This window comes from Schistocerca piceifrons, chromosome 7 (assembly GCF_021461385.2).
Source record: "Schistocerca piceifrons isolate TAMUIC-IGC-003096 chromosome 7, iqSchPice1.1, whole genome shotgun sequence".
Lineage (NCBI taxonomy): Eukaryota > Metazoa > Arthropoda > Insecta > Orthoptera > Acrididae > Schistocerca > Schistocerca piceifrons.
Window position 1 is genome coordinate 317829421 of NC_060144.1, and position 17087 is coordinate 317846507.

A 17087-nucleotide genomic window follows, 5' to 3' on the forward strand; every position below is an offset into this window, starting at 1 on the left:
GTTTCACCTAATTTATTCACAGATGTAGCTGATATGCTCTTTCCATGCAAGATGTTCAACTGTAACAATACCTAAAATTGGTTTATCACTTTTTTCACCTAAAGAAAAAGCAATTCAGCATTTTTCCATGGGTTATAATTCATCGAAAACTTCATCACAACTGACCTATTCATACAAGTAGTATCTGGATCAGTCCTGGCGAAGTGTGGCTCATGAGATATTTTTCTCCAGTGAGCACTTCCGTCTCCAACTTTACTCACATGGTGTCATCACAATCTAGCCACAGCCTGTGGTTTGCTTTAGCAACAACTGAGTGAGGCCGCATCTTTCCCATAAGGCATAGGCTTTTGCATCTTCACACTCTGTCTGACTTTACTGAGACATCATTGGTTTGTTAGTCCAGTTGCTCTTGGTGTATTGTTCAGATTTATTCTCCTTACTATTGGGCTATTACTCAGGTTGTCATTTTGGTTATTACTTCTGGCTGTTATTCTGGTTATTACTGTGGCTATTTCTATATTACAATGCTCAAGAATGTCAAAAGCAAACAATTCCGTGAGGAGTGGGAGATTAAGTACTTTTTTTGTACACAATTCCTAGGAAACCACATTTCTCTTAGCTTCGTAAAGTGGACATTACTCTCATGACTATCAATGTGCTTTAGTGTTCTGGAGGGAGGGATGCAAGAACCATCAAGTCTTAATAAAAACAGTTTTATTGTATCATATGTGGTATCCTTAAAGTTAGCAAAGGGTCATAAATGGCAAATGCATTTGGGTACAATGATGTCACTGAACATTTTACAACAGCTGCTTTGTCATGTAACACTGTAAAAAGTCTATTTCTTGGTATGGGACATAGAATAAACAATTTAATGGCAAGTGCCACTGCTGGTGGGATAGAAAGCATACATAGTGCTGCAGTAGGATCAGGGAAGGGGATAGGCTGAAGGCTGCACCCAGCACGTTAGAGGAATGAAGTATAACTTGCAGGGAGAGTTCCTGCCTGCAGAATTCAGAAATGTTAGTGTTGATGGGAAGAATCCAGATGGCACAGGCAGTGAAGAATTCACTGGAGTTAAGCACATCAAGTCGAGCAGCATGCTCAGCAACTGTGCAGTCCAGCTGTCTATTGACCACTAGCCAGTCATGCAGACAGACAGCTTGTTAGCTATCACACACGGTAGAATGTGGCACAGTGATTGGAGCTAAATTGGTAGAGCACGTGGTTGCTTCCACAGGTGGGCTAAGAGATGCCTGTGTAGGACTGGAGTAGGTGTTAGTGGAATGATGTATTAGTCTTGCTCTCAAAGGCTATTGCAAGGATTGAGCTGTAAGGCAAGGGGTTGGAAGCAGGGGTGGAATAAGGGTGGGCAAGGATATAGCATAGGTTGGGTGGGCAGTGGAATACTACTATGGGAGGCATGGGAAGGGTAATTCTCATCTGAGGGCACGATGAGATGTGAAATCTGTTTCCTGGATAGGATGGGGAGGGCGATTTGGTCTGAAGGCCTCAGTGAGATCCTTGGCACAAGTGAAGGGCGGCAGCATATCATTACAAATGCAATGACCCCATGCTGCTCAGGTTATTGGCTGTGTTGCAGATCTATTTAGGTTCTGGGACCTGTAGGGTGGATGTGGGGGTGGAGGGATGAAGAGATGGTTTCTGAGACTATAGTAAATGCAGTACATCTGCACGGCAGAGTTTGACAGCTATGTGGGTACACGAGGGAAGTGTGGAATCGGTAGCAGCAGCCTAAGTAGAGATATTAGTGGTGGTTGGTAGGTTTGATGTGGACAGACGTACTGATGTAGCCATGCTTGCAGTGGAGATCGACATCAAGGAAGGAGGCTTGCTGGGCTGAGGAGGACCGGGTGAAGTGAATGGGGAAAACGTTGTGTGGTTCTCGAGGAATGTGGATAGTGTCCTCACCCTCAGTCCAGATCATGAAGTCATCAATGAATCTGAACCCACAGAGGGGTTTGAGATTCTGATTGATTAGGAAGGATTCCTCTAGATGGGCAATGGATAGGTTAGAAATTAGTGCCATGAGGGTGCACACAGATTAGTTTGTAGTGACACCTTTAAAGAAGTAATTTGGGATGAGGATTACTTGGTTAAGGAGACCACGAAGGAGGCTGGAATCAGTCAGGAGTTGGGAAAGGTGCAGGTAGTGTTCTCAGAAACAAGACCACAGACATTGAGAGGGAGGGGGCACTGACAGCGATGAGCAGGATGCTGGGCATTGACAGTAATGAGCAGGGTATTAAAGGAAATGCAACTTATACAGTGGGGTAGGTTATGGGTAATAGGCTGAAGGTGTCGGTCCACAAGGGCAGAGATTCAGTCTATGGGGGCAGGGCACAGTAACATGCCACAATGAGTCATCCTGGGTGGGTGGGTTTTTGTACTTTGGAAGCTATTAATTGCTGGGGGTCATGGGCATGAAGAGGGAGTTAAGTCAAGTGAGAGGTTGTGGGATGGATCTAGGGGTTTGAGAAGGGACTGAAGATGCTGCTGGATCTTTAAATGGAAATCCCTGTGGTTCATAGCCAAAGCAATGGAAAATTTTTAGGCAGTTAGGATTATAAGGTGGGTGCAGTATGGCAGAAGGGTGCAGCTCAACACAGTCACTTCAATTAATTATCTGAGCATAATGTTGCAAAGTGATATGAAATGGAATGAGCATACCATGTTGGTAGTGGGGAAGGTGAATGCTCAACTTCGTTTTATTGGGATAATTTTGGGAAAGTGTAGCAGATTCAGATTCATAAAGGAGATGGCAAACAGAACACTAACACAACCTATTCTTTAGTACTACGCGAGTGTTTGGAATTCCCACCAAGTCAAATTAAAGGTAAACATTAAAGCAATTCAGAGACGGGCTGCTAGATTTGATACCAGTAGGTTCAATCAGCATGCAAGTATTGTGGAGATGCTTCATGAACTGAAATGGGAATCCCTGGAGGGAAGCTGACGCTCTTTCCGCAATTGCACAAATATAGATAATTGGGATCTGAGGCCAACTGTAAAAAGATTCTACTGCCGCCAACGTACATTTCACATAGGGCCCATGAAGATAAGATATGAGAAATTAGGGCTTTTACAGGGGCTTTTAGACAGTTGTTTTTCCCTTGCTCTATTTGTGAGGGAACAGGAGAGGAAATGACTAGTAGTGGTACCAGGTAACCTCCACCATGCACTGTACTGTGGTTTATGGAGTATGTATGTAGACATAGATCAGTTTTTATGTGGTGGATTGTGATTGATACAGTGTGTTGATACACTGAAACTGTCTTCTCCTGCAAGCTCTTTGCTTGCCATATTTTGGAAGAAGGTAGCATGGACCAAAACAAGAAAAAGATGTCCAATAAACATGGATTCTGAAATGCATAACTTAACAGCTACGAGCACTTCTTCAACAGAAGAGATGTGTTTCACAGTACCACATGCATTTTAGAACCATGTTTACAAGGCTTTTTTCCTTGTTTTGTTGCAGGGAACCCAAAGTTTGTGAAAGTATTTTGGAAACACCCTGTATATGTCAATTCTCTATTGAATGAGTATTACAGAATTATTTGCTTTAATCAAAAGCATTAAAAACAGAAGAACAATAATGGTTTGAATGTAACTTAATTTGTGCAATGGAGAGGTTGCTATTTACAACTTTACCTGAAGTACAGATGGTGTATAAACTCCACAAGCAAATCGTAAAGCTTATCATCCTGCAGATGATCAAATATCTTAACCCTGGACTTGTTTTCTGGAAGTGCAGCTTCTGTTCGTATAAAACCCCTTGGTGCTGCTTCACCTGTGAATCCATACCTGAAGAGCAACAAAGAAACTTTATGCATGTTCATGCTGTAACAATGTTTTGGTCTTACAAAATCTAAATAGAAATGCCATTAGTAAGGGGGGGGGGGGGAGGGGGAGGGAAGTGAAAGGAATAGATTTAAATATCCTTCTTAATATCCTATCTTATTTTCTGACGAACATCTATAAACAAAGCCAAATTGTTAATATTGCACATGTATTAATGAATTTACTAGATTAGCAAGTAACATGATACAACACTGACAGAACGATGACATCATAAACATAGTGTAGATTTGAGTATCCAGAAATGACCAATGGATGATGACAAAAAAAAAAAATCAACAAACTGATGGGACCTTCATGGAGACAGGGTTTTATGAACAGGGATATTATTGTTTGGATCATGTTGAAACACATTAAAAATTTGAAATGTCTGACCTCAGTGCAAAAATAGAGGCTTCCAATGTGGAAAAAATCTGGGTAGCAGCTTTATATACTGGTACTGGGCTTTCTGCCACAACAAACTGAATAAAAGGATCCATTTTGGAGAGATTTTTAGTGCCTGGCATCACTGAAACTACATATTTTCAGAATACGCAAATATAAATACAAAAGCCACCAAATAAGACACAACAGCTTCGGAAATTGAAATTGAGATTTCACTGTGCAATGTGCTTTTATTAGACAGACATGTCATCTCATCAGCCAATTAGAGCAAAAGATATGTGAGCTTGTCAGCCAAACAATGCACAGAATTAGAGCACATGAGACGATTTAACAGCCAATCACATTTTCAACACGTCAACACACAAACAAAGAAAAATATTAAGCATGAAACAGGAATGAAGTAAATGTCTAAAGTAGTATACAAAGTGTTCAGTACCAAGCAAAGCAATGCTGTACTTATCTTTAACGGCAAGGAAAGTGAAGGCCCCGGTTTCCCCGAAAGACGGAATTGTAAACCGCAGGCGCTAATAGTGTTTACAGCATTCTTCACAAGAATTACTGCATCACAGTTCTGTTGAATGGGTTAAGTTTATTTGCTTCAATGAAATAGTGCTGTAATATTTCTTTCAAGCAACTAACAAAATGTTTGGTCTTTTTGCCTTATCATTGGGTGATACAGCTGACATCCCACCCATGCTCTCCACATTCTGCCTGTGAAAAGAATAATCTTTCAGGTCTACAAAGTTCAGAGTATGGTTGACTCTAAGGTGTTGGAAACATTCAGTACCTAGAGTGTTATATGAACTGAAGCAGTTGCTAGTGTTCATCATCCCAGGGAGGATCTTTTCCTTGCATTTTTCGACCCTTGCTGAATTCCACCAAACACTCAAATTCCAACAATTTCACAACTGCTGCCTTGTTTCCTTTTGCCAAATATCACCTCATCTTGTGTATCGCCCACTTGATAAACACTTCACCACAGAAGGAAGACCAGTTCATCAATGTACATGAAAACATTCTGAAATGCGTGACAAGTCTCACTACAGCTCTGGACAACAAATGGAGACCAACATGGTGCAGAAGTCGAAGATTTTTTGGATCGTCATTTGTGAATTACCAACCAAGTACCGATATGGGCACTCCATTTGAATATGGCATCTGTGGTAGTCCACTGCCCATGGTGGTATGTTGTGCTCCACCAACCACAACCCTAAGACAGTTTTGCTTAAACTATAAAATGCAACTTCACCTAGAGGGCACTCACAGCACTCCATTGTCAAGACTGGGCTACAAATATGCAAATGATAACTGACTTCGAATGAGCCCAAAATTAGCAATGCATCACAGCACTCAATACAGTATTGACATTGGTTGAACAATAATATCAAATTTGACTTGAGCAGAGTAAGTACTAAAGCATACTACGAACTAGCCTCAAGTTATAACTCTGCTTAAAAATTGACAGTTTCATGAAACAGGAAATTTATAATCTAGGTTACAACAAATAGTTAGCTTCACCTACTGAAGCTGTGCTCTTAGTATTCTGCCTATGCCCACCCTCAGAGGTGGTGACATATTTGGAGAAATTTCTCAATATTGTTGACAAGCAAGATTACAAATTTCACTGCTGCACCGCAAGTTACGGATAACTCGATCATCACAATCAAACACTGGAATATCCAGAATGGAATTATGACAGTATTATGATAAGAATAGTTGCTACTCACCATATAGCAGAGATGTTGAATCGCAGATAGGCACAACAAAAAGTGTGATGAACAATGCGCGTGCCCCCCCCCCTCCCCCACACACACCCGACCACAGTCTTTTGGCTGCCAAGGCCAGACTGTGAGCAGCAACACATGATGGGAGAAGCAAACTGGCTGATGGGGGTAAGGAGGAGGCTGGGACAGGGAGGGGTAGCAGGGTAGGGGTTGGGGGCAGTAAGGTGCTGCTTGTGGGAGCATATAGGGATGTGGTGGGGAGAGGGTACGGCAGCTGGATGCAGTTGGGGGGCTAGACAAGAGGGGGGGGTGGCAGTGGAAAAGGAGATAATTAAAAAGACTGTAGGTGTGTTGGTTGAATAGAGGGCTGTGCAGTACTGGAATGGGAACAGGGAAGTGGATAGGTGGGTAAAGGACAATGACTAACAAAGGCTGAGGCCAGGAGGATTACAGGACTTAGGATATATTGTAAGGAGAGTTCCCACCTGCACAGTTCTGAAAAGCTGGCACTGGTGGGAAAGATCCAGATGGCGCAGGCTGTGAAGCAGTCACTGAAATGAAGATCATCATGCTGGACTGTGTGCTCAGCAACTCGGTGGTCCAGCTGTTTCTTGGGCGCAGTTTGTGGGTGGCCATTCATACGGACAGACAGCTTGTTAGTTATCACATCCACGTAGAATGCAGCACAGTGACTGCAGCTTAGCTTCTAGATCACATGGCTGCTTTCACAGGTAGCCCTGCCTTTGATGAGATGGGTGATGCTTGTGACCGGACTGGAGTTGGTGGTGGTGGGTGGATGTATGGGACATCTATGCTCCCATGAGCAGCACTTTACTGCTCACCACTTCTACCTTGCTATCCCTCCCCCATCATCACCCTAGCCTCCTCCTTACCACCCCCCCCCCCCCAATCAGTTTGCTTCACCCATCATGTGCTGCTGCTCACAGTCTGGCCTTGGCAGACTTAAGATTGTTGTCATTTGTATATTGTTTTGTCTAGCCCTGATAAATGCTGAAAGCTTTGTTTGACAGTCTTTTTGTTGTGCCTATCTGTGACTCAGCATCTCTGCTGTATGGCCATTACAATCAGGTTTTCTGCTTTCACACTCATTGGCTTTGCCAAAACACAACCAAACCGTCACCTTTCAACCTAACATGGACCCAGATTGGTCTGCTACCACAACCAGATTTTGTGCTATCAGATTTGTTGGTTTTGCCAACACACAACTGAACTATTAGTCTACAACCTAACCTTCGGGCTACGCTACTGGTCATTGTCACCACAACCAGACTTTTTTGCTTTCACATTCGTTGGTTTCACTAACTCACAACCGAACTGTTACATTCGAAGCTGACCTTGATGTTGTGCAACACTACAGATCATTCTGTCACCACAGATAAATTTTTTTTGCTTTCACATTCATTGGCTTTGCCAATTCACAACCAAACTTTTACTTTCCAAGCTAATGTAGAAATCAAGCCATACTACAGATCAGTCTGTCACCACAACCGGGTCTATTGTGGCAATTCAAACAGTGCCCTTGTTTCCCAGCCTGACAACAGCCTCAGAAACTGCAAGATATATAGAGAAAAACAACCTAACCACGCTCTGGGGAAAAAAGTAGCAGGCAGTATTATTGACAACCAAAACTATATGTGAAGGTATAGCGCTACTTATTTCTATACCGTATGTATATTACTTTGTAATTGGCTAACTAGGTCACATCTGCTGTGCTCACAGTAACTGGCTGATAATAGCAAATCTAGTTACCAGTCATCTTAATTTCAGTGTTCTGGAAGCTATTTGGCGGATATTATATTTACACTTGTGTATTTCAAAAACATGCAGTTTCAATGTCAGGTGCATCATAGATCTCAAAATGACATATCATTTGGAGTAAGGAATATGCGCTACAGTGGCAGAAAGTCTGATACAGGTATATAAAAAAATTTACCCATAATCGGAAGAATGGAATGCACAGCATCAGTAAACAAAGTGAAGATACAAGCCTCAAGAAATTGTTATGCTCCACAGTAGTGAGGTGACTGAAAGAAACTACCCATGGATAGTCACTTTTAATGATAAAGCACTAGGAAAACAAAAGCTGACAAACTAAGGTGACCTCCACAGGAGTATAAAGTTTTGATCTGGTATGTTGTTGTTTGTACCTTCAAAACTACAAGTCATTAGCTTTGACCAGTGATATAAAAAATGCTACAAACACTATAAACAAATGACAACTCTAATGTGATGTACTGATTTTTCCAACAGGCTAGGCTACAGATCAGCCTGTCACGACAACCAGATTTTTTTATCACATTTGTTGTCTTCACCAACTAACAACAGAAGTGTGAATATATGCAATGAAAGGTGACGTGACAGCAGCCATTCATTATGTCACTGACCAAAGGTAACTTCTATCGAATGTTCCTCTCAACCTCAAAGCAGAATGGGAACACTGATTTTTATACCTCAATATCTCCACTAGACGTATGTAGGTCTAAACAACAATTAAATAATATATGATCACACTTCAAAGGATACGCCTGGGTTTGAATTACTATGCAAGATCTGGTTGGTTACTGACACAATAACAACAAACACTGGCAGGCATCCCATTTCTCAGCATAATTGGAAGAATAACTTCTCCAACTTATGTCTGAGGTGCTGAGAAGCAAGACATTCACCGTGTAGTTCAAGAATGTCCTCTGAGAGCTGTCCCTGGCAATCTAACAGTGTTCTTAATGATGATGGAGGAATCAATAAATTACAGTTGTGACCAAGATATTAGTTTGTAATACGATATAAGCATAAATATTAATTTTTACTGATGTAGCCCTATACTACACAAAATACACTCCTGGAAATGGAAAAAAGAACACATTGACACCGGTGTGTCAGACCCACCATACTCGCTCCGGACACTGCGAGAGGGCTGTACAAGCAATGATCACACGCACGGCACAGCGGACACACCAGGACCCGCGGTGTTGGCCGTCGAATGGCGCTAGCTGCGCAGCATTTGTGCACCGCCACCGTCAGTGTCAGCCAGTTTGCCGTGGCATACGGAGCTCCATCGCAGTCTTTAACACTGGTAGCATGCCGCGACAGCGTGGACGTGAACCGTATGTGCAGTTGACGGACTTTGAGCGAGGGCGTATAGTGGGCATGCGGGAGGCCGGGTGGACGTACCGCCGAATTGCTCAACACGTGGGGCGTGAGGTCTCCACAGTACATCGATGTTGTCGCCAGCGGTCGGCGGAAGGTGCACCTGCCCGTCGACCTGGGACCGGACCGCAGCGACGCACGGATGCACGCCAAGACCGTAGGATCCTACGCAGTGCCGTAGGGGTCCGCACCACCACTTCCCAGCAAATTAGGGACACTGTTGCTCCTGGGGTATCGGCGAGGACCATTCGCAACCGTCTCCATGAAGCTGGGCTACGGTCCCGCACACCGTTAGGCCGTCTTCCGCTCACGCCCCAACATCGTGCAGCCCGCCTCCAGTGGTGTCGCGACAGGCGTGAATGGAGGGACGAATGGAGACGTGTCGTCTTCAGCGATGAGAGTCGCTTCTGCCTTGGTGCCAATGATGGTCGTATGCGTGTTTGGTGCCGTGCAGGTGAGCGCCACAATCAGGACTGCATACGACCGAGGCACACGGGCCAACACCCGGCATCATGGTGTGGGGAGCGATCTCCTACACTGGCCGTACACCACTGGTGATCGTCGAGGGGACACTGAATAGTGCACGGTACATCCAAACCGTCATCGAACCCATCGTTCTACCATTCCTAGACCGGCAAGGGAACTTGCTGTTCCAACAGGACAATGCACGTCCGCATGTATCCCGTGCCACCCAACATGCTCTAGAAGGTGTAAGTCAACTACCCTGGCCAGCAAGATCTCCGGATCTGTCCCCCATTGAGCATGTTTGGGACTGGATGAAGCGTCGTCTCACGCGGTCTGCACGTCCAGCACGAATGCAGGTCCAACTGAGGCGCCAGGTGGAAATGGCATGGCAAGCCGTTCCACAGGACTACATCCAGCATCTCTACGATCGTCTCCATGGGAGAATAGCAGCCTGCATTGCTGCGAAAGGTGGATATACACTGTACTAGTGCCGACATTGTGCATGCTCTGTTGCCTGTGTCTGTGTGCCTGTGGTTCTGTCAGTGTGATCATGTGATGTATCTGACCCCAGGAATGTGTCAATAAAGTTTCCCCTTCCTGGGACAATGAATTCACGGTGTTCTTATTTCAATTTCCAGGAGTGTATAATAAAAATCTGTAATGCAGCTCACTTTAATCTTTACATCATACTAAAACTGTCCTTGACAATTTCACCCATTCCATTATAGGAGAAAGATTACAACGAAGCAATATGTCCACTACTACCACTACTATGTCTTCCATACTACTGAAAACATCTTCATATTAGCTTTGGCTTTCTAGCTTTAGGTGTCTATTACAAGATCTGAATAGCCACACTTTGAGATTCCAACACCTGATTTTTATTTGGTCCTGTACAAACGTTGGACTGTAATGTAGGACAAATGAAAGAGTATAATATTACATGGATAAAAAGACGGAGAAAATCAATACTGGAAACAACACATTCACAAACCATACAATAATACACCAACAACATAGCATATAACATTACAATATCACAAAATTTTAACAATGTCTAAAGCAGGAACTGTTGGAAATCTTTGATGAAAACAATGACAGCCAAACAGTTGCAGAATAAAAATTTATTGTAATCCTTGTCCACAGTTTTGGTAATAACTACATATCATAGTATGAAGATAATAACTACATATACCTTCATCAGAAGCAAAAATACACCTGAACAGGGAGACACCTTCATTAGCAAAAAACTTAGCAACATAACTGAGATAGAAGAAAAAACACTTGTAGCTTTAAGTAACCATGAAAATTACCGAAGTATTACAAGCACAAAAAGTTTAGTCACTCACTAAAATCACATCATGCAGTAGAGATGCATTAAACAATTGTGCCCTCTCTCGGTGAAACTGGCTGCCCTAGTGCTTCCACACCCTCTTCACACTAGTTCACAGGCTAAGAACTGATAGCATGCTGTGTTTGCATCGACCATCTCTCTATAATTATGCTGTACAGATGGAGATGATATTTTAATTTTAACTTCTGATTGTTTTATGCATCTCTACTGCAGGAAGCCCAGAGAGCATCCCAGAGTGCCCCAGAGAGCTAAAACACCAACAAGAATCGCTTCTCGGCTTTTGGCAAGATCAATGTGTAGTATTTGTGGCCCTTAAAAGGGCCGTTTATTCAGAACTGCCTTCAATGATTATATAAAGTACAATCACCCACAATGCGACAATCTTCCAAAGAAGAAGGACCACTAGCCTTCACCTGTAAGTGAATACTGGAATCAGAATTTATCTTACAACGTCTACGACAAGTCAAAGACAAACTCCCATGCGGCAAAAGGTAGGAACCCTCACTAGCAATAATAATCTCAGAAACAGGTATAGTACGGTAAGCTAAGATTTCCCGAGTTTCAAAGGATTAAAAAATCATCACTGAGTAGATATACTGACTTGTGAGGATCAGTATTCCAAGTGTCTTTCACAGGTGGCTATAAGAGGTCTGATTCGTAACACCACAGATCATCCTCATAGCTCTTGTTTTATTAGTTTAAAAACTTTTTCTACTTTTACATTTCCCCAGAGTATTGTGCCACATGAGACCCGTGAGTTGAAATATACATGATATGTTATCATTATCTCCCTGTCAACTTTGGGTGCATTATTGCTTCAGATGTAATCTGCATTGAGGATTTCATGCCCTAGATAAAGATACTTGTAGCATCAGCAGACATTTTTATACAAGTATTTGCCTTATTGCTGATGCTGGTAAGTTGTTAATGCAAACCAAGAAAATCTGCTGTCCGAAGACTGAACTTTGAGGAACACTGTACTTAAAGAGTTCACCACTATGACTTTACTGTTTTACCTGCAACTGTTTGCTATCATGCAAGCAAGATTCTGGTCAGGCTAGTGGTTCACCTTCAATGCCATAGTGTGGCACAGTTGAAAGCTTTAGTGAAGTCACAGAAAATCGCCAAAAGAAATCGTGTACAGTTCAGTTTATCTAGAATTTCTTTTGTGAGACAATATTGTTCTTGTTACATAAAAACATGGGAGAACTGCCAGACATCAGTAACACAGCAATCTGTGTGGTTCAATAAAATAAGAAAATACACAAGCAACTTTGCATAAGCTTAAAAACATTTAATACAAAGTAATTTTTAAAATTGAACCAACATACAGTGTTCAGAACCTGGGAGAGTGAAATGTGTAATATGTACTTGTGGTATTGTTGCTATAGACTGACAACACATTCCTGATATTTTCGAACAACGAATCGTACAAAGAATGAAGTATTTTTGAGATCCTCGACTGGTTCCAACAAGTAAACAGTATAATTTCGCAGAAAGCAATTTTAAATACAGAAACGGTTATATATCGGAACGAAAACATAAATATGTATGGGATAGGTTGGATATTATCAAAGCAGCATTACAGAAAATGAGTCTTTGACTTCAAATATTTGTTAAGTGTAAGTTAAATCTGGAAATTAAGTGCACATTTCTCACAATAGTACGTAAGCACGAACTGCTTCGATTGTGACCGGAATTAGACACTGTGACACGCATAAGCAGTATAACCAAAAGACAATCAAGAAACAATGACTTAAAGGTGTGTTACCTTCACCACAATCTATCCTGGAAATATCCTGTACAATTTAGAGCTGAATTTTATGTAAGATACCTCTGAATTTGATCATAAAGACAGTGTGTTCTGATCTCTCAGTTTCTGGTTGCACTGAACAAAAAAAACCGTAATATGATGTCATGCAAATAAAGGTAAATTCATGTAGCAAAATGTCAATTATTGGGAAGAAGTTGAATATTTTAGCAACTAAAATAACAATCGGCAAAGTCTTATAAAAGGATTCACTAATGGCTTAGTAATTGGGCCAAAGACCGCTACATTGTTTACAAACATTGGCAGCCCGTTCTTCCAAGTTAAGCGATGTAAAACTAGTGAAAGCAGCGTGTACAGTAACGTAGAATCTACAACACATACTTCGTATACGCATATCCGATGTCCAACACAACTGTTTGCCTATCAGTTGTCACGCCAAGTCCAATTCCTTCATAAAAAGCCATCATACAAACACATTGAAAGGCCAACTGACACTGACAGCACCTTCATAGATCATACATAAGATACCAAAGATATAATACTCACATCGAGCGACTTCAACAGGGTGGATGATCGTAGTATCATAAACATCCATAAAAAATGTTTTTTCAAATAGTACTTTTATAAATAATATTTAAAGACGCGTAAAACCGTAGTATAATCTACTGAGCACCTATCCCTCAAAACTTGCAAATAAATAATGAACATGACTAGCTCTTCAAAATTCCCAAACGACCTCGAGACGTCTGAGTGTTTCCGCAGTTTATGTGTTCACCGTTCTGGCGCGTCTGGAACGAAGACTCCTGCCACCGACTGACTGCATTGTCCTGTTGCTTCTGAGAATACTTGTGGACCGTCCCCTGCTGGGTGTGACTGTCTGGCGCCAGATGGCCAGTGGTCTAGGCATGTTGTTTTTGTAGCTGGTCAAACGGCAGGTTCAGTGCCCTCAGCTGAATAGCGAGGCGTGATTGGTCAACTTAAACTAAGCCTAGTTTACGTCATAAAGCCCTGCGCTAAATTGGAGGGAATGGTCGCTATTGGCGCGAATGATGTTCTGAGACAGTGTGGGGGAATTTTGGAATCAGCACTGAATGCTGATTCGAGGTTTTTCGAGGAGAGTAAGGAGTTGTAAGACTGAGATTTAGGAAGTAGGTTTTAAATTGTAAGACATTTCCAGGGGCAGATGTGGACTCTGACCACAATCTATTGGTTATGATCTGTAGATTAAAACTGAAGAAACTGCAAAACAGCGGGAATTTAAGGAGATGGGACCTGGATAAACTGACAGAACCAGAGGTTGTAGAGAGTTTCAGGGAGAACATTAGGGAACGATTGACAAGAACGGGCGAAAGAAATACAGTAGAAGAAGAATGGGTAGCTTTGAGAGATGAAATAGTGAAGGCAGCAGAGGAGCAAATAGGTAAGAATATGAGGTCTAATAGAAATCTTTGGGTAACAGAAGAGATACTGAATTTAACTGATGAAAGGAGAAAATACAAAAATGCAGTTAACGAAGTAGGCAAAAAGGAATAAAAACGTCTCAAAAATGAGATCGACAAGAGGTGCAAAATGGCTAAGCAGGGATGGCTAGAGGACAAATGTAAGGATGTAGAGGCGTCTATCACTAGGGGTAAGATAGCTACTGCCTACAGGAAAATTAAAGAGACCTTTGGAGAAAAGAGAACCACTTGCACAAATATCAAGAGCACAGATGGAAACCCAGTTCTAAGCAGAGAAGGGAAAGCAGAAAGGTGGAAGGAGTATATAGAGGATGTATACAAGGGCGATGTTCTTCAGGACAATATTATGGAGATGGAAGAGGATATAGATGAAGATGAAATGGGAGATATGACACTGTGTGAAGAGTTTGACAAAGCACTGAAAGATCTAAGTCGAAACAAGGCCATGGGAGTAGACAACATTCCATTAGAACTATTGACAGCCTTGGGGGAGCCAGCCCTGACTAAACTCTACCATCTGGTTCAAATGGCTCTGAGCACTATGGGACTTAACATCTGAGGTCATCAGTCCCCTAGAACTTAGAACTACTTAAACCTAACTAACCTAAGGACATCACACACACCCATGCCTGAGGCAGGATTCGAACCAGCGACCGTAGCGGTCATGTGGTTCCAGACTGAAGTGACTAGAACCGCTCAGCCACAACGGCTGGCTACCATCTGGTGAGCAAGATGTATGATACAGGCGAAATATCCTCAGACTTCAAGAAGACTATAATAATTCCAATCCCAAAGAAAGTAGGTGTTGACAGATGTGAAAATTACGGAACTATCAGTTTAATAAGCCACGGCTGCAAAATACTAACGTGAATTCTTTACAGACGAATGGAAAAACTGGTAGAAGCCGACCTTGGGGAAGATCAGTCTGGATTCCATAGAAATATAGGAACACGTGAGGCAATACTGATCTTACGACTTATCTTAGAAGCTAGAGTAAGAAAAGGCAGACCTACATTACTAGCATTTGTAGACTTAGAGAAAGCTTTTGACAATGTTGACTAGAATACTCTCTTTCAAATTCTGAAGGTGGCAGCGGAAAAATAAAGGGAGCGAAAGGCTATTTACAATGTGTACAGAAACCAGATCGCAGTTATAAGAGTCGAGGAGCATGAAAGGGAAGCAGTGGTTGGGAAGGGAGTGAGACAGGGTTGTAGCCTATCCACGATGTTATTCAATCTGTATATAGAGCAAGCAGTAAAGGAAACAAAAGAAAAATTCAGAGTAGGATTTAAAATCCATGGAGAAGAAATAAAAACTTTGAGGTTCGCTGTTAACAATTGTAATTCTGTCAGAGGCAGCAAAGGACCCGGAAGAGCAGCTGAACGGAATGGACAGTGTCTTGAAAGGAGGGTATAAGGTGAACATCAACAAAAGCAAAACAAGGATAATGGAATGTAGTCGAATTAAGTCGGGTGATTCTGAGGGAATTAGAATAGGAAATGAGACACTTAAAGTAGTAAAGGAGTTTTGCTATTTGGAGAGCAAAGTAACTGATGATGGTCGAAATAGAGAGGATATAAAATGTAGACTGGCAATGGCAAGGAAAGCGTTTCTGAAGAAGAGAAATTTGTTAACTTCGAGTATAGATTTAAGTGCCAGGAAGTCGTTTCTGAAAGTATTTGTATGGAGTGTAGCCATGTATGGAAATGAAACGTGGACGATAAATTGTTTGGACAAAAAGGGAATAGAAGCTTTCGAAATGTGGTGCTACAGAAGAATGCTGAAGATTAGATTGATAGATCACATAACTAATGAGGAGGTATTAAATAGAATTGGGGAGATGTTTGTGGCACAACTTGACTAGAAAAAGGGATCGGTTGGTAGGACATATTCTGAGGCATCAAGGTATCACCAATTTAGTACTGTAGGGCAGCGTGGAGGGTAAAAATCGTAGAGGGAGACCAAGAGATGAATACACTAAACAGATTCAGAAGGACATAGGTTGCGTTAGGTACTGGGAGATGAAGAAGCTTGCACAGCATAGAGTAGCATGGAGAGCTGCACCAACCCAGTCTCTGGACTGGAGACCACAACAACAACAACAACAACAGGGAGTTGAGCAATGTTGGCTTCGCTCTTGCGTTGCACGAGCGCTGGGGATTCGGGATCTGATCTTCATCAGAGTTGGATGGTCTTGCGACTTCGTCGCACTTTTTCAGCAGAACTTAGAATTCTCGGACAGCCTTCGAGGCCAGGGGTTGAAACAGAGTTGCTGCACACCAGAAGCCGGCGCCTACATCATCAGAAAGCTGCCTACCGACGCCCTGCTACAAATTTCAGGATTGGTAAAGTATTTTGCGGTACCAGCATTCTAGGACCTATCAATTTTATACTGAAGTCCTCAGCAGCACGCGTGCTCGCTTTGCCAGAAGTCCACCTTGCTTGTTTCCCCATGTGATACCAAGTGAGCTTTCACTACTAATCGCGTTACTGCGATATAGTCGAGAGAGTAATATTTGATTGATTAGGACCTCCAGTCATCATCGCCAAGCTATTGCATCACAGAGATTAGGAGCCCCTGTTCTCGAGACAACTCTTACTTGCATAATAGTTCAGAATACCCTATCCTTTAACCTACTGTTTGTGTCGATAATCATGTGCCTTTATGTTCTGATGTGTAATAAATCCCACTGCAATATTTAAGCTGCATATCATTTTGTAGATATATGCAGAATCCCATTTCCTGTTTATTATGATAAAGTTCTCTTTTTTTCTCTGAGTAGATTACGATTTTTATTAAATTATTGTTAGTGTAAACTCCTTATTTTATCCACTAGCAGGGTCCACCATCATTTCCCTTCGTTACTGTTGTGTGCATAATT

At 42.1% G+C, this 17087-nt stretch overlaps 1 protein-coding gene across 1 annotated transcript in view; it reads right to left on the reverse strand.

Annotated features, from left to right (window-relative positions):
- The window catches only part of LOC124804950 (actin-related protein 10), a 51299-nt gene extending 38044 nt beyond the window's left edge, over positions 1–13255 (reverse strand). Inside the window, exons 1-2 of the mRNA XM_047265336.1 lie at positions 13127–13255; positions 3673–3825 (exon numbers count right to left, since the gene is read on the reverse strand). Coding sequence (XP_047121292.1) covers positions 3673–3825; positions 13127–13212 — 239 coding nt within the window. The 5' untranslated portion in view covers positions 13213–13255. The remainder of the gene's footprint in view (positions 1–3672; positions 3826–13126) is intronic.
- Between the last annotated feature and the right edge of the window lie 3832 nt (positions 13256–17087).